This window comes from Zosterops lateralis (assembly GCF_965231275.1).
Source record: "Zosterops lateralis genome assembly, chromosome: 12".
In the NCBI taxonomy this organism is placed as follows: domain Eukaryota; kingdom Metazoa; phylum Chordata; class Aves; order Passeriformes; family Zosteropidae; genus Zosterops; species Zosterops lateralis.
Genome location: NC_139772.1, coordinates 19,445,305 through 19,463,172, shown reverse-complemented (window position 1 = coordinate 19,463,172; position 17,868 = coordinate 19,445,305). Strand labels below are relative to the sequence as shown.

The following is a 17,868-nucleotide window of genomic DNA, read 5'->3' as shown; positions in this document are numbered from 1 at the left end:
GCCCCCACCCCGTTCTGTGCAGCCCCTCCTGCCCCAGGGTCCCTGCAGAGCCCTGGAGACAGGGTGGGACAGCGAGCAGGGTCCTGGGCTCTGTGCTGCTGCCCAGAGTGAGCAATTCCTGCAGCTGCTGGCTCACAGGACACCTCTCCCAGTCACAGTGTCCACAGTAATCAATAGCCATCCTTGATCAGTTAACCTTTAACCCATGGCAAATAGAGGATTTTTCCATAACATTTGGTTACAAATGAATGAATAGACTTAGCAGCCTTGGATGAGGCAACAAATGTTCTGAAATTCCCATTTCTTGTGTCAGGGCTGAGCTTGCCCAAGGACTGGCATTTTCTTAACAAGTTTGCAATAAAGTGATGGATCTGGATGGCAGCTAGTTTGTCTCACTAAATTTAGCTTGGGTAACTGTTAATCTTAAAGCTTTTGCATCCCTAAATTTCTGAAATCAGGTTTAAGGTTTTAAAAAGCATTAATGGATGTATTGGGTTTTAAATTTATAATTTCATTTGACAAATAGTCTAAAATGGCAACATTGTGCCAGGATTTTGAGCTAGTTGAATGACATGAAATGAGGGAGTTAAAGATATAAACACCAATAAACCCTGTGATTTAATGAATGGTCTTTCTATTTCACTGTTGGAATTCATAGTATAAGAAAAATACTTCTTTAAACTTGCCATTATCCCAATTAATCTGATTACACTCCATAGCTGATACTGATGGCTATGTTGATGCTGCTCTAAACTGAAGCAGTTCTGTTCTAGAAGGGTGTGACTGTACTGGGCTGGCGTGGCCAGGTTTTGGAGGTGGGTGTCTCTGTGAGAAGCTGTCAGAAGCTTCCCCTGTGTCGGCAGAGCCAATTCCAGCCCCAGGACGGACCCGCCCCTGCCCAAGGCCGGGCCCAGCGCTGACAGCGGCAGCACCTCCGGGGAACATTGAGGAAAGGGCAGGAAATCCCCGTGGAATTGCAGCTGGGGGACAGAGAGCAGTGAGGAGACGGGAGAGCAGCAGCTCTGCAAAGGCCCAGGGCAGGGCAGGAGGGGCAGGAGCTGCTCCAGGGGCTGCAGCTGAGCTTCCCCCAAAGCCGGGCTGCAGCCCAGGGAGAGGCGGCTGTGCCCCTGCAGCCCTCGGGGTCCAGGAGGGATCAGAGATCCCCCTGCAGCCCCTGCAGGGCCCCACACCGAAACAGGGGGCCCAAAGGAGCCTCTGACCCCGGGAACTCCACTCTGGAGCAGCTCCCGGCAGGACCTGGGGCCCCGTGGAGAGAGGAGCCCAGGCTGGAAGAGGTTTGCTGGCAGGACCTGTGAGCCCACAGGGGACCCGGGCTGGGGCAGCTCCTGAAGGACTGACTGCACCCATGGAAAGGGACCAGCCTGGAGCAGCTCCTGAAGGACTGACTGCACCCATGGAAAGGGACCGGGCTGGAGCAGCTCCTGAAGGACTGACTGCACCCATGGAAAGGGACCAGGCTGGAGCAGCTCCTGAAGGACTGACTGCACCCATGGAAAGGGACCGGGCTGGAGCAGCTCCTGAAGGACTGACTGCATCCATGGAAAGGGACCGGGCTGGAGCAGCTCCTGAAGGACTGACTGCATCCATGGAAAGGGACCAGCCTGGAGCAGCTCCTGAAGGACTGACTGCACCCATGGAAAGGGACCAGGCTGGAGCAGCTCCTGAAGGACTGCTGCCTGTGGAAGCTCTCACACTGGAGAAGTTCATGGAGGGTGTCTCCCAGGACAAGAGGGGAACACCTGTTCATAATATACCAATCTTCCCCCAAAGAACTTGCATTTTTATTTTGCATGTACTTGCATTGAATGTTCACAGCACAGTAGGGGAGAATTCTGGAAGATAAAAGCCCAGTTTTGTAGTTTTGCAGTTCCTAGGTTCTTAGGTATATTGGCAGTTTTGTTGGTTCCAATGATTAATGCCAAGCTCGTGCATGCACTTGTAGAAATAGAGCCTCAAACCACACATGGAACACATCAGTTTCTTTAGAGTTGTTTGAAGAAAAAAAAAAACAACTCTATTTTTATTTTCTACTCTAGTATTTAAAAAGTATCGCCAGCCTTGTCTTGATGGACTGTCCTGCTAGGATTGAATAGAGACCTATGGAGATCTCAGAAAAACTTAAAAATCAGTAGTCCCAATAGTGTGACAGAAGGACATAGATTCCTTAGAGTTTAAGTTTTTCTTAAACTCTCTCTCTCTCTCTCTCTATATATATATATATATAGGGATACAAAACCAAAGTGATCTTTGAATTAATTCCCTTCCTCGGTTTGAATTTAAAGAGGTTATGCATAGGTGCATAGGTACAACTCTGAATAGGCATAGGCAAAAGACTCTCTCAAAAAAACCCCAACCAACTTTGAAGAAATAGCTTTAAATACTCCCCAAAACCAAACCATCCCAAAAACCCTCTTTGTAGAGCTTACTGAGATCATGTGAGTTTGCCATGTGTAGAGCTGACCTCTGACTCGTTGGCTCCTGGTGCTTTGGTCTCCTGAGGAGTGGGAGTCATCCCTGGCATCACCAGGAGCAGGCATGGGCAGTAAAGGTGAATTTCTGAGCCCACTCAGCACAGCTGCAAGCCTGAATTTCTGCCCTGAGACCAAAAGGAAAGCAGAGGCTTTGCCTCTTTTTAGTGTGATAAGCTGCCAGGTTGTGTTTATGAGGTTACATCCTCTGTTCATGGGGAATTAAGCAATTACTAAACGTGACTGACAGATCCATTTTCCCAGTGGCTTTCACTGCAGACAAATGTGCTTGATGTTGTGTTTGTGGAGAGGGCCAAGAAGAAATCTTTTGGGCTTGGACTGAATTGTTGTTTTATCAGTGGTTGCTGAATGTCATGTGGTAGAGCCCTTTGTTGTGAAGGTCTCACTGAATTATTTCTTGGACTGGCAAAGTTGTTTGCAGGGAGTGTGTGGATTTCTCTGTCCTTTCTGGCTGCACCTGCCTCCTCTGGGTTTCTGTCTGTAGCTAGCCTCAGTCTCCCTGCATTGAAACACCAGCAGAGGCTTGGCGCCCCTTAATTTTGGGTTAATTTCCATGCATTTGTTTCACTGCAGCCGCCTGCTGCTCTCTTGGGTACTTGAATCTATTCAGGGTGAGGAGCTCATTGATTTAAGGCCTGATGGGGGTATCATGAGTGTTGTGAATCAACGGCCTGGAGCTGTTTTCAGGAGCTGTGGAGGATTTTAACTTTGATTCTCTTTCTGCTTTGTAGGTATTTGTATAAAATGTGGAAAAGGTGTGTATGGAGCGAGCCAGGCTTGCCAGGCAATGGGTAACCTCTATCATACCAACTGCTTCACGTGCTGCTCTTGTGGTAAGTCAGATCTGCCATGCCCTTCTTGTGTGGCTTCCTTTAGCAACCAGTGCACAAAGTGAGACCTCATCCTGCCTGCTTCCCCAGGCACAATTCCCACGCAGGCCTCTAGCTTCAGAAGTTGTTTTTTATTTGCCATCTGTAAGTGCTCAATGGTGTTTTCCTAAGTAGCAGCCCAGAAAAGTAAGTGTTTGGTTGTTTGAAGGGTTGCATTTTCAAAATGGCTTCAACCTGGCTGTTAGAAGCACTATATGTTTTAAATCACTTGTGTTTATGGAACTGTAATGTGCATGTATCATTTTTATAGAAAAAAAGTAAAATTTGTTCAGCCAAAACCACATTTTTGTCACTTTCTATTTGCAAATATAAGTCTAGTCAGCCACGTGTATTTGTCATTTCTGTGTTTGCACAGTGCTCAAAAATTTTTCACTTACGGTTGAATGTGACAAGAACAAATAGAAACTGTGTGTTGAAATGTCTTATGCTACTACAAGATTTTATTTTTGTGGGGGAATACTAGATGTTAAATCACTGTTTCCTCCATGCTGTTCTCGGGACCTTTTTAGGTTTTCCTTTTAGTCTGAAAGAGATGTTTCTGTGTGTGATTTGGGGAAGTCCTGGCTTTGCCAGGGGAAATGGAAAATTCAGGGCAGCGTTTTCAGAAGTGTGCCTTAAGTCAGGCATTTTGAACTTAAGTTGGAGACTTCCTCAGTGTCTTGTCTATAACTGCTGAGAGCTCACAAATTCCCACCAAGCTCAAGGGAAGTGTAAGAGCTCAGTTTTCAGGAGTTAGGTGATTTTTCTTGTTTTATGAACCCATCTAATGAGGTTCCTTATATATGAAAATATTTGCCTGGATATTGAAGATCTTGTTATGATACATAAACACAGCAAAAATTTTATTCTGAGCAGAATGTGCTGAGCAATGATTGTTTATAAAAAAGATTAATTAAGGATTAGAAAAAGAGTAAAAGATTATTGGCATAGAACCAAATAAGTTGATAATTAGAAGAACATTGTAAAGGTCACTTCTGACAGGAGAAGTGTTGTCTTTTCTGCTGAGATTTGTACTGATAAAGATTGGTTTAAAGAAACCTTCAACCTGAATGTAGAATTTAGTGACCTTTCTAAATTACTCTGGACCCTTACCAGATGCGGGGTTGAACTCAGACCCTCAGGGATTGCTCAGGTCCGACAGTAAGTGAGAAGCTGTTTTGTTGGCTCCCAAAGTGAACAGCATCCTGCTTAGCAAAGGATTACAAAATAGGATATCAGATAATGTCTATCCATAGCATTAACCTAACCTAATTGCATGGGTGAATTCCAGCTTCCTCTCTGGGGCAGAAATGTTGTTTTTAAGTATTCAGGCTACATGTTTGCTACCATGAGGTTCTGTATGCAGGTCACTGTTCCTTAGAAAAACGTATAAGAGACAATAGGTGTATTTTAACAGCAAAATACAAATGCAACTCAATTATTTAAACACACAACAAGCTTTTCTGACTGTTCTGGAGAGATGTGTGTGGCTAGTGTTCACCTACCACAAGGCAACTTGAGACATGTCCACTTGAAGCATTGTTTGCCCCACCCTTCAGTGCCCTGGAATTTGGTGATTCAGGCAAGTTCCCATGAGTCACCCAAAGCACAGGGAGATGCTCCAGGTTGTCTTCTGAGCCTCTCACTGTGCTGCTCTGGGCTGGAGAGCCCACCAGGACTGTTCACCACTGAGAAGAGCTTGGATTTCCTCCTGTTTGCAACCTCTGGTACAACCCCGTTGGAAGGGGAGTGTGTGGGCACTGGAGAGGGGCTGCAGTGCCTGAGGGCAGCTAAAACACCTGATCAAAGCTCAGGGTGTCTAAAGCAGAGCTTTTCCTCTCAGCTCTGAAATAGGATCAACATGAGGGTAGCTGGGAGGAGGGTGGTGCATGAACTCTTTCATTTTTCACTGTATTTTGGGCTGTGCATCCCATGGAAAATCCAGAGTGGTTCAGTACAGTGGCAGTAGATCCAGACCCTGGGACCAATGCATGCCTGTGGGAACTGCACCCTTGAGAATGGTGCCAAAAATGCTTTACAGGAGCTCAATGGGCAAGCAACCAAATGGAGACTTCCCACAGAACTGCAGTTCATGAACAGAGATGACATTGCTGGGACTTGTGTGAGAATCCTGAGCTGTAGGTTTGGTGCCCACCTTTGAATCAATGAGAGTAACCAGAGAGGGCCCAGAAGAACTTAAATAGATGATTAAAGGCTGGAGAAAAGCTAATCACGAGAGCCCAGTGTATTTTGGGTATCTGAAATTATGGAAGGGACATGTGGCTGGAGCTTCTAAGTACATGAACCATAAAACAGCATTAGAAAGTGGTCTCATATGTACTAGAGACAAACAAAAGAGAGATCTTTCCTGGAGGCTGAAATTACACAGTTCAAATAGGAAATCAAAGACAATTTTTCTGCAATGAGGATGATTAACTGCTGGAACAAAATAGCAAGAGAAGTGGCAGATTCTCTGTTCTTCTTTGTTTTCAAATTAAGTCCAAATGTCCCTTTGGATAATGTTTTAAGTTAAGCCAAGCTTTAGGTAATTGGGTGATCATTAATGATCTTTGTTGGGCGAGGGGTCACACCACACACTGGTGCTCCTTGTGAGCCTTTGACAGGAGAGTAGAGAAGTCCATTGGTTCTCTTTGCCGAAATCAGTGTCCATGCTGTAGTTCCTGTGCATGTTTATGTGGTGGTTGGCCCTGGCTGGACACCAGGTGCCCACTAAAGCCACTCCATCCCTGCCCTCCTCAGCTGGATGGGGAAAGGAAATACAAGGTAAGGGTTGTGAGTTGGGATAAGGGCAGGGAGAGATCTCTCACCAGTTACTGACATGGCAAAACAAAAAATCTATTAACAACCAAATCAGAGTAGGAGAATGGCAAATAAAAACTAAATCTTAAAACACCTTCCCCTCACCCCTCCTTTCTTCCTGGATTTAACTTTACTCCCAGCTTTCTCCACCTTTCCCCCAAGTGGTGCAGGGGGCAGGGAATGGGGGCTCTGCTCAGCTCATCTCAGGTTGTCTCTGCTGCTCCTTCTCCTCAGGAAAAGGGCTCCTCACACTCCTCCTGTGCTCCAATGTGGGGTCTCTCCCACAGGAGACAGGGAGCTCATGAGCTGCTCCAGCCCGGTCCCTTTCCGTGGGTGCAGTCAGTCCTTCAGGAGCTGCTCCAGCCTGGTCCCTTTCCGTGGGTGCAGTCAGTCCTTCAGGAGCTGCTCCAGCCTGGTCCCTTTCCATGGGTGCAGTCAGTCCTTCAGGAGCTGCTCCAGGCTGGTCCCTTTCCATGGGTGCAGTCAGTCCTTCAGGAGCTGCTCCAGGCTGGTCCCTTTCCATGGGTGCAGTCAGTCCTTCAGGAGCTGCCCCAGCCCGGGTCCCCTGTGGGCTCACAGGTCCTGCCAGCAAACCTCTTCCAGCCTGGGCTCCTCTCTCCACGGGGCCCCAGGTCCTGCCGGGAGCTGCTCCAGAGTGGAGTTCCCGGGGTCAGAGGCTCCTTTGGGCCCCCTGTTTCGGTGTGGGGCCCTGCAGGGGCTGCAGGGGGATCTCTGATCCCTCCTGGACCCCGAGGGCTGCAGGGGCACAGCCGCCTCTCCCTGGGCTGCAGCCCGGCCTTGGGGGAAGCTCAGCTGCAGCCCCTGGAGCAGCTCCTGCCCCTCCTGCCCTGCCCTGGGCCTTTGCAGAGCTGCTGCACTCCCGTCTCCTCACTGCTCTCTGTCCCCCAGCTGCAATTCCACGGGGATTTCCTGCCCTTTCCTCAATGTTCCCCGGAGGTGCTGCCGCTGTCAGCGCTGGGCCCGGCCTTGGGCAGGGGCGGGTCCGTCCTGGGGCTGGAATTGGCTCTGCCGACACAGGGGAAGCTTCTGACAGCTTCTCACAGAGACACCCACCTCCAAAACCTGGCCACGCCCTCAGAACGCAAATAAGAAATGTGAGAATAAGAGCACGAGAGTGCCTATCTTTCTTAGTCTGTCTTTTTTTCCCCTCAAATAACAAGAATTATCTGTGATCACCTCCAGCAGTTTTCAGTTTTACTTTCAATAGAATGGTTGAAGAAAATAAGAGGCAATAACCAAAGAACAATAATTCTGCACCTGAAGATATCTGATTTAGATAAGGGCTCAATAGTTAACCAGTTACAATTAATAAATAAATAAAATAATATTTCCAACCCTTGGGAAAAGTTGTGGTTTGGAGACCACTCAGGCTGAAATGTGATAATGAATGATGTAGCCTCCAAGGCCTCATTTCATCACTTGGCAGTGAGTGTTTTCAACTCTGCAAAGACAACTGCAGTTGTGCAGAGAAGTGGAAATTCTGCCTGAGTCAGAGCCCTTTCTTAGGCACTTCTTTGAGTTCTTTCAGTTTCAGTGCCAGGTGCCATCTGTCAGGGTATCCTGGTTGAAGAGGGCAGCATGTGCCAGGACAGGCCATCCTGTGCCTTCCTAAGAACTCCCAGTGTTGTCCTTTCCCACTTCCACCTTTGTTTATCATGTCATTGCTGGGGGTTTGTGTTGCTTGTAATAAAGAGGAAACCCGAAAACAGCCTCTCAGGTGAGAGGCTCAGCACTTCTGTGGGGGCTCCAGCATTGCAGTGTAGAGGTGTAGGGATGGAATGGGATTATAGGGGTCTCCTGCAGTGAGGGTGGTTCTCTCTTTAAAGACATGAGTGCGAAAAGGTTAGAAGGCATTTCAGGTGCACAGTAAATAAACAGGAGACTTCTATCCCCTCTAGACATTTTGGTAAAATGCTCAGATGGTAAATCTTGCAATTGTCTTCCTAGGTTCTGGCAGCTTTGGGAAAACCCTTAGTAATATATTGATTCAGAGTTGTACAGGATTGCCTCAAAAAAGAGAGATTGCACCAGTAAGATGAGATTGGAATTAAAATGGAAAGGAAGAGTAGATGACTTACTGGACATGTTTAATGTGCTGCTGTTGTGCCTCTCAGATGTGTTCAGTGGACTCTGGATGGCTGAGCCTTGCTCTCATAACTGAGCAAGTTCAGCATCTCAGATCCTTGCTCAGTAGATTTTTGCCACATCTCTGTAAACCCCTACAGCCTTCTGCCTAAAGCCATGCTCCTCAGATAGCTTTTTTCCAAAAGTCAAATAATTCTCTTCATTTAAGGTAGAAGCCAAAGTGATCTGTTTTCCTGAGATCAAGTATTTCAATGTAGAACTATATTCACAATCTCTTAGAGGAAACAACTGAAGCTTGTTAGGATGGCTTTTAAATGCAGATTTTCTCTCAGCCCTGACACCAACAGAAATTCTTTTAGACCTTGATTCAGCAAAGCACTTAGATGTGTTTAAATACGTTATATTAGTCAAATGTAAAATTGCTGTGCTGAATTTTAAATAACAGATGTTAATTCGGGCAACAACATAACCTGTCCCTTCTGTTAAGTATAAAATCTTAGCTTTGGCAGGAGCTCAATTGCAGATTTTGCTTATTGAAGATGAGAGATAAAAAATATCTGCCTGAACAGCTCATCATCTAATTCCTCTTGATAGTATTTCAGAGCATAACAGGATTTCTTGAAGGATACTTGCTGTAATGCCCAATTGGTTGTGTGATCTAAGTGCAGGTGAACAGTTGCAGGAATTCGTGGCCTCTGGTTGATACTCATTAAAGAAGAGAAATTACCAGGCACCTTCAGTTTTGCAGATCATAATGTTGTCCACAGCGTCTTTTCAGGCTGAATATTTTAATCCAGTGGCAATGATGGCAGAAACTGCAGTAAAATAAATCCTTACAATGAGGAGTATCAGTTTGCTGTTTGTAACTCAGAGGGTGTAAGAGGATGAGCTTTGGTCAGGGAATGAGCTTTGCAGAGCTTAGGGTTTGAAGGCTCTATTCTCAAAGCTGAAAGGTATTTCACCATAAAAACCAGGAACATGTTCTACATGAAAGCAAATGCATGAGCATGGTGTTCATCTTTAATTGGAGCTTTTGCTGCTGGTTTTAAGGCACAGAAAATCATGGCAATATCAACCAGAAGCTTAAAGTAAACTGTAGCATTTGAAGGGATGCAGCTCTCACCTGGTGGCTATTGTCCAGCCCAGAGCACTCACAGGGTCAGACAGCACTTGGATTTTTTTTTGAGGGACAGCTGGTAAAGGTGTCACAGTTTATGTGATGATGGGCAATGCTGCTGCCTTTGTTTAGCCCTCACAAGCTCAACCAGGTCTCTGGGAGGGGATCCCAGGCAGGGTTGAAAGAGCTGCTGGTTTCAAAGGCCCAAGTGGGACAACCACAGTGGGAGTATTGTTATTACTTTGAGGATATGAAAAGCACTTCTGAACCAGCCTGTGCCCCCAGCAGATGGGAAAAGGGAGTCAGTTCATGGCCACAGTCACAACCTGCCTTTTCACTTCTGTCTGAGGCCACTCAGTGCTACTGGGTGTAGATGTCTATTAGTAGGAGGTTGCTCATGTCCCAGAGAAGTTCCTTGTGACACTGGAAATGGTCTTTTGCGTATTTGCTGCCCCATGTTGAACCTTTGTTTGCTCTTGGTGGTAGTAAGGCACAGAACATCTGAAGGAAGCTGTGTCCCTTCAGTGTATATTTACAGCAGTTGGTGGGTTTTTAAAATACTCAAATTCCCAGTGGAAGGTTCATTTTCAATTCGTATTTGTTTTGTCCCCACAGTGTATTTATAAGTTTGGCATGAGTCGCTGCATCCAAATTGCATACTGCCGGTACTTGCTTTGTAGCTGCAAATTAAATTGTCTGTAAATGTGACTTTCCCATAAAATAAAACAGAATTCAGTGTCAAATCTGTGAGCTCTACAGTGTTTGTCCACCAGTGTCACCAGTTGGTAATCACAGTGGTACAAATGTGTGTGTTTGTGTCAGTGGTTCACCCTTGGTGCCTCATGACTGGCTTTTCACTGACCTAGTTGCAGATTCAGTATCTGTTCATCTTTCTGCAGCCACTTTGTGCAACTCTTCCGGGCATCTGGGAAACCCAGCAGGAACCCTGAAGGGAGAGGGGCTCATGGGCATTGCTGTGAGGGGCTGTGCAGTGACAGGCTGCTGGGTAGCTCATGTTCTTGTGCACTTTTCCCTGCCATTTGCTAACCACATATTGTTGGGTTGGAGCAGGCTGAAATGTTGGGATTTTTGGTCTGTAATCCTGCCAGAGGCACTGGCTAATACCTGGTGCTCGGGGCCCAAGCTGAGGAGTGACTTAGTGCTGTGCTGAGGGAACATCCTTCCTGACTCCCTCAGCTCACACCCTGCAATTGCTGCTCATCCACAGCTCCTGTCTGTGGCTGGATCGAATCTGTGGCCACCTGGATGTTTGGTGGTTTCCAGGCTGTGACTGGAGCTGGCAGCAGGTTCTGTTGTGCGTGGGGCAGATCCTTGGAGATGTGATTCCCAGGAAAAGCTGAGCGCCGTGCAGAGGCGTGAGAGCGGGTAGGAGGGAGGATTTGGTGTCTGTGCCGCTGTGGTTGATGTAGACGTGTCACTGAGATAACTCCTGCTGCTGCTGCAGGAGGGCAGAGCTCTGCCTGAGTCACTCTGCATCTCTGGGATGAGTTACAGCCTGTGCTCAGCCCCACACTTCTCATTTAACGCCTATCAGGACAGATGGATAAAGCCATTTCAGGTCTATCTGCAGCAGCAGGCCCAGCCAACCTCCAGTGCAGAACTCAGGAAAGGGAGGTGCTTGCTGTAGAAAGAAGCACTGGATGGCAGAGATAACAGCTGGCTTCACATGGTTTGGGGTCCCTTTGCAAGACGACTGAGTCTCAGCAAAGGAATGTAATATTAGTTTTAATTAAAAGTCAAACTTGGATACCAGCCCATGTAAGAACCCAAGCACCTTTGGGTACTGATTGCTAGAAAAATGCTTTTTCTTCATCCACGGTTAGTCTGATAATATCCCAGGCTTCAAAAGAACAAAAACAATAGAATGGAAAAGGGTCGTCAGAAATGTTTGAGATGGGATAGACACAGGAAATTCTCCTTTATTTAAAATTTATGTTGTCGGGTTTTACATTTTAGGAGGCATTTTGTATTTCTCTGCGTTGCTGTCTGTTGCCCCAGGTAGCTCTGGCCCAGCAGGGCACTGATCTGTCTGCTGGACTGGAAATAAAGCAGTCCATTGCTGGGTCCCTTCTACAGACTGTGCTGTAAATATGTTATGTTTTCAATTCTGGGACTAGTTTAAATTTAGTTCAGCTCTAGGAGAGAACCTGTTTTTTTAGGGGTGTCTCATCTGATTAATTTGCTTCCAAGGGGACATCCCAGATACTGAAGATGCATGTGCTTAAAGCTTTTTTTGTTGGGGGTGTGTGTCTTGGTACAGTGCCACTCTTCTCTGAGAGCTGCTTTAGCAGCCGTGGTAGATCTGGAGGCTCAGCCCCAGGGAAGGGTGGTGGGATCAGTACCTGGCTGACAGGGAACTGGGAAATGCTTCTCTATTTCTGATGATCAGAGGCCTTGTGATCAATAGTTGGCTGATGGTTTGTCCCTGTCTCCTCATTTCCTTGAAAGGCTGTAATTGCATTCTGCTATTAATGATTCCAGCATGAAATATATGGCTTTTGATGGTTATTTTAATTGGTGGGGGTTGCCTGGCAACTCATGACGGAAACTTTCTTCTGTGTTCATTGATTGACCATAGATGTATTCCTTCCACAATATTTTTGTATTCATAATGTGGAACCATTCACTGATGGCACCTGTGATCCTTTCAAAGGTTGGAAAACACATAAAGTACAAAAAATATGCTCTAATTAACAAGGTTTCTGTCTCTGTTTTTTATTTCTGTAGAAGTCCAGAGAACCTTGTCACTTCTTTGCATAGTTTTGTGGGTCTGAAATGTCACCTATTGTCTAAAGTAACAAGATTTGGTCAAATTTCCCTGTTTCCTTATTGGCATCTTTTATCTGCTGCTCTCTATGGTCTTCTCTGAAACCCACATCTTTTAGGTTTTCAGTTTTCTCTTCTACTAATTTTTTGTCATTTCTTACCTTCCCCTCTACCCATTTAAAATGTTTTATTGGGACACACCTCAGTTTCTACAAAAGAAGAGATTCCCTTGGGTTGCTCTTGAGTTCATCTCTCAAAAGAGAAGAAATCCAGATAATCCAGAACAGAGTGCAGGCAAGTCACTGATGTTGTCAACAGATGCTTCTGTTTCCCATTTCCAGGTTCTGTAATTTTTTAATGTTTCCAGAAAACAGGTGGAAGGAAAAAGTGGGGAAGAAAATTAATTAAAGGAGAAGGCTTAGTTTCCTGTAATTCGGTTGATCTGTTTCTCTTGTATGTTGTCCCTATATATTTTGCCAAGTGCAAAAAATGCTTTAGTGGTGTCCTTGATCTTTGCTCATCTGAAAACTAAACCTGCAAACTAAACTCTGGAATAATTTTTTATGTAATATAGATCATCATCAGTTCTTCAACAAAAAGTCAATTCTATGTCCACACATGCAGTTAGTCAGTTTTGTCCTTCAGCACTCGGGGAATCTGTTCTCCTGCCCCCAACCAACCGATGGTTTCTTTCCTGGTCCCTCTCTCAGTTCATTTTATTCTCATACAAAACCTGTCAATGTGTATAAACATTCAGGCTCTCATGTGTTGAGCTCATCCTAAAGCCATGTCTCTCACCTGGATCCTCTCCTGGCATTTGGGTAACTCTCCACCTTTTATTACCCCTGGAGTTGATCTCACCATTGCTGCTCTGGACTGACCAAACCGTGGTCTGTGGGCCACCATTACCTGATTGTTTTCCTGGTGTGTTGGAAGGATTAAACTTCAGTTTTTGTGTCTGATGCATCTTGTGGGAAGTTTTCCATTCCCCATGTGTTGTGCTTTTTATCTTTCTGCCTGCATTTGCTCTGATGTGTCTGCTCTGCTACTGAAGAATTTAAACTTTCTTACTATTTTTGCGTGGGCATCTTTTGTTTTCCATCTCAAATAGGCAGTGGATGACTTTAGTCAAGATCTTAACTCCTTGTCAGTACCTTTTTATCCAGAAAACAGTGAGCTCCTCTGGCACTGTTTGGAATCTTACTGTAGCTTGGTAATTTCCCATTTTGATTTGTTATGCGTGTCTTTAGCTTTTCCTGGAATTCCCAGTGTCTAAGGACTGCTGGCAGCTCATCATCGCCATATCAAGGAGGCAGGATTATACCACTTTGCAGCCATGGAAACTTCGGTCTGTCCTTCCTCACCAGCAAAGCTCCTTTTCCAAACTTCAAAATAGTTTTCTATTCTTATTCCTGTTACCTGTTTCCCTGCTGTTTCTAGTCTTGGACTTGTTATTTTCTGGTGACAGTGCAGGGACAGGACCTCTCCCCTCCTGCCAGGCCAGCTCTCAGTCCAGCTCTGCAGGCCCAGCCTAACGAGGACTGGAGCTCTTAGCAGAGGACACAGCATGATCAGGAGATCTGGTTTTTGCTGCTTCTGTTACCTTCATCTCCTGTGCTGTCTGACAGGAGGGGTCTGGCTTTGCTCCTCAGCCATGCCCCCTTTCCAGGCTGGGTTACAATCTCATCCTTAATTCTTGTTAACTGCTTATTTCCAGGGAGAGTTGTCTGTATGGCCTGAAAACACATTAAAGTTCTCACCAGAAGGCAGCCTGGGTTTTACCTTGCAAGTTCATTTCACAGATCAAAGGCTTCCACTGCCACTCTTCATCTTAAGGATGCTTTGACTTCTTGTGGGTCTAGAAAAGCTCTTTCCCATAAGAATCTTTTCCATGTACAAAACAAAATAAAGATTTTATTTTTTTTGCTGAAGTTCATCTTCACATTTATAAAATATGCAGTTGCAGCAGACTTCAGCACTCTGTGTTTGAGGCTTTCTTCTGGCTGAAGATATTGGCAAATGATAGAGGAAAAAATCTTAGCTGAGAGGATTGGTAGGTTGGTGATCACCAAGGGGTGGATCAGCCCAGTGAGGCAGAGGACAGGGTTTTGCTCCACTTGCTAAGGCTTCCTTGTCCTCTTGGACAGATCCCTTTGCCTGTCTGGCTTGGCTCATGTGGACATAATCCTTCTCACCTCCCTCACCTGGGTGATACTGTGCTGCTTTCAATATTTTGAAATTATGTGGAGATCCTGAGCTCAAAGCACTGGAGAAATGAGAAGTTTTGTAAATCTTTCAGTAATTATTGTTATATCACAAATAGATGCATTTGCTGGAAGAAACACTTGCAGTGTCTGGCAGCCAAACCATACAGCTGCTACTGCATGCTACTGAAACTAATTACTTGCTCAAATAATGCGTATTTACAGTTTATGGGGGACCAGTTTGAGGATTATATATCATTAAATAAATGGACTAATGCAAGATTTTTAAAAGCCTGCTTTCCCAGCACTGCTCCCAAGAGCCCTTAGTGCCTGGGCCACGTCAAAAGCTTTCCCATTCCTCTGTCCAAGCCCAATGTTGTGTTTTTAATTTATTTTCAGTATCCAAGGAATGCTGTCTCCAGTATTCAGAGGACTCTAAATCGGATGTGAGACACAAATGCACCAGAGAAGCTTATCAGAGAAACAGGCTTGGCGTGAAGCCTACATAAACAACCATAAATTTTTCTCATTTAAATGAGAGGACTCAGGAGGATTGGCCGATTATAGCAGCAGTGGGCTGGCCTTGGGCACCAAGGAAAGTGCTTTGGTAACCCCTGGTATTTGACATGACCTGAATGTTTTGCCTGCTTATAAACTTACTGTTACAGACTGGCCAGCTTGGTTCTGGTAAATTCTCTTCTACAGGTCAGAGTTATTTACCAGCAGTGGATGTTTTCTCCTTCTCTTGGAATTCTCAGAAAATTTTAGTTCATTTTAACCCAGGTAATGAAGAGCTCTTGTTTCCAACCACCCCTCACTGCCTCACTCCCTTAAAACACAGAACAGGAAGAAACTCAGTAAATTCAATCTTGGCCAGAAAACTATTTTTTTCCCTTGCTTCCAATAAATATCTCATTTCCTGAAAATCCTGACTTTGACCAAAACTTCTGGGACTTTCTAGATTTATCATCACTCATGGCCAAATCCCATTTCAGTTAGTCTTGGGGTAGTCTTGAGTTCACGGAGGGCAGTGTGAGCTCTGAGCTGGGCAGCAGGAGCTTGCTCTCATAGCACTGACAGTAATCCTGTGCTTTTCCCCAGGTGAGTCTCTTCCCTGTAGTTGTATAAAAACTGTGTAATTTTGCAATATGGCTTTGATTGTGAACACCATGCCAAAAACAGTAAGGAATGATTTTATGGGGTTTTTTTGTGAAATTCCTGTTATTTTACCAGCCTGAACCCTACACATGGGTGCTCTACACTGAACTGACACAAGTAAAAATAGACAACTGTCATGCTTACTAACTTGATCCCACAGTCTTGAGTTAGGTACAGTATAAGTGCCTTCTGAAAGGAAACCTGAAGCAAACCCTGCCCTGGCCTCACCAGTGATCAGCATCCAGCCCATCCATATCCAGTGCTGCTCCCTCTATAGGGAGTTTAGTGGCTCCCTTTGGCAGTTCCCAGGACTGGTGTCTGATGGACTGTGTCCTGTACTCTTGGTGCTGGGCTGGAAATCAGTGCTGGGCTGTCCCCTAAACAGCTCCCTCTTGCTGGCCCACTCTCTTGTGAGGGTTTACCTGCTCTCCTGGCTTCAAATTAGTGAGGATTATCTTCTTCAGCTGGTGGAGAGAGCAGGAGTGTAATGACTTCAGGTGTAGTTCCATGTTCCTCACCTGTCCCAAACATCCCTGCAGGCTCAGGGCATGCGAGGAGGGAGGAGGGAATGGTGTTGAGTACATTTGGACACTTGGGCCTCTCACTCCATTTCTCACGGACACTGGGGGTTCAGAACTGGTTGTGTCCTTTGGTCATGGGTCAGAGTAACCTCCTACCATTGTTTTGGGTGGTGGGTGCTCAGGGGCTTTAGCATTTCACCCACAAAATGGCTGTTCCTGGCCTATGGCAATGAATAACCCACCCTTTACGAGGAAGTGACAAAGAGCATTTCAGTCTCTGTTCCATGTTCCACAAAGCCAAGTGACAACTGAAGATGTAGCTTCAGTGTGTTTTTGTGTTTGTGTGTGACATGACTGGAGAGGCCTGGCAGCCTGTGGGGCAGGAAGTGTTGTTCATCCTCTCAAAGCATCTTCTGCCCGGTGGTTTTTCAAGTGCTCTGGTCACCTCATGCTGTTTGGGAGAGGCACTTTGGGGCAGGAGGGTGCCCGGGAGGCTGTTGACCATGGTGGGCTCTGCAGTGGGGATTTAAAAACCCCAAGGTAAGCTCCATTGCTTTTGAGGTTACTGGGGCCCTGTAAAGTCATTCCCAAATTCCCCCATGAGGGCTGTCTGCCTTGTTGTGTTAGGGGCAGGCCTGAAGGATCAGGTTTCAAATCTCACGGAGACCCCCCCCACCCCCACCCCCCTCTGCCAGTTCATGCCATGGGGTGCTGGTGGCACAGCAGCGTTAGGTGCTTGGTGACAGTGTCCCTCACTGCTTTGTGCACTGTCCTGATCTTACTGTCTGCTCAGGCTCCTTCTATGGGTGCACAAAACCCTGTGTTCCTTCCCGTTCGTGTTCAGGGCTCTGTGCACATCCTTACATGCTGTTCCTGCCTCTCAGCTGTGACTTGGCCCTGGCCCTGCCATCCCCTGCTGCTCCCCCAGCCCTGGCTCTGCCATCCCCTGCTGCTCCCTGTGTCCAGCCCTGGCCCTGCCATCCCCTGCTGCTCCCCCAGCCCTGGCTCTGCCATTCCCTGCTGCTCCCTCAGCCTGGCTCCTGCAGCCCAGCCTGGGCCAGGTAGGCAGCCCCTGAGGCTGGGAAAGGGCTTCCAGCAGTGTTCCCTGCTCTGGATGCATGCCTACATAGGCTTGGTGCTTTCTCCTCCTCTCCACCAGCCCCTAAGCTGAATTTTTCTTACCTAAGACCTTCCTGCATTAATTATTTGTTTACCAGACTCTTGTGAACTTGCATTGTGTTTGGAGTAGTGATAGTAAAAGTGAATGATGAGCAAGGCAAGAAACAGGCTGAGAATTGGAGGAGAGACACTTTGAAAATATCTGCTGTAAGAAGAAGTAACATCAGCAGTGGCTCTGACTCCAGCCAGCAGGGCTGGCTCTGCTGGTGTGGTGACTCTGTGCCAGCACACAGCCACCAATACCTTCCAGCTCTTTTAGCTGTGCCTATGCAGAGTGAAAGGTGTCTGATTTGGTGCATATTTAAAAGCAGGAATGGATTTAGCAGTCATTTTTGATTACTCACTGTTACATCTCAGCAGTTGTCTGTCAGTGTCCTCTAAAACACAAGTGTGCTATGTCCTGACATTAAATTAGATATAGTCACAGAACCTCAGTCACACAATTCCCCTGGCTGCCTGAGTACTCTACACTGTCACTCTTCCAACTGCACTGCCTGCAAAACTTTTCCTGGAAGTAATGCAAATAACTTTATTGAGTGAGTCAGTGGATTACTGACCTTAGGAGCCACAGCAGTGTAAATTCAGACCCATGGAAAG

The 17,868-nt window shown here is 46.2% G+C and overlaps 1 protein-coding gene across 1 annotated transcript in view; it reads left to right on the top strand.

The window, feature by feature from the left end:
• WTIP (WT1 interacting protein) overlaps positions 1–17,868 on the top strand; it is an 84,018-nt gene that overhangs the window by 27,867 nt on the left and 38,283 nt on the right. The window contains exon 2 of the mRNA XM_083870497.1: positions 3,242–3,343. Within this exon, the coding sequence (XP_083726623.1) occupies positions 3,242–3,343 (102 nt within the window). The remainder of the gene's footprint in view (positions 1–3,241; positions 3,344–17,868) is intronic.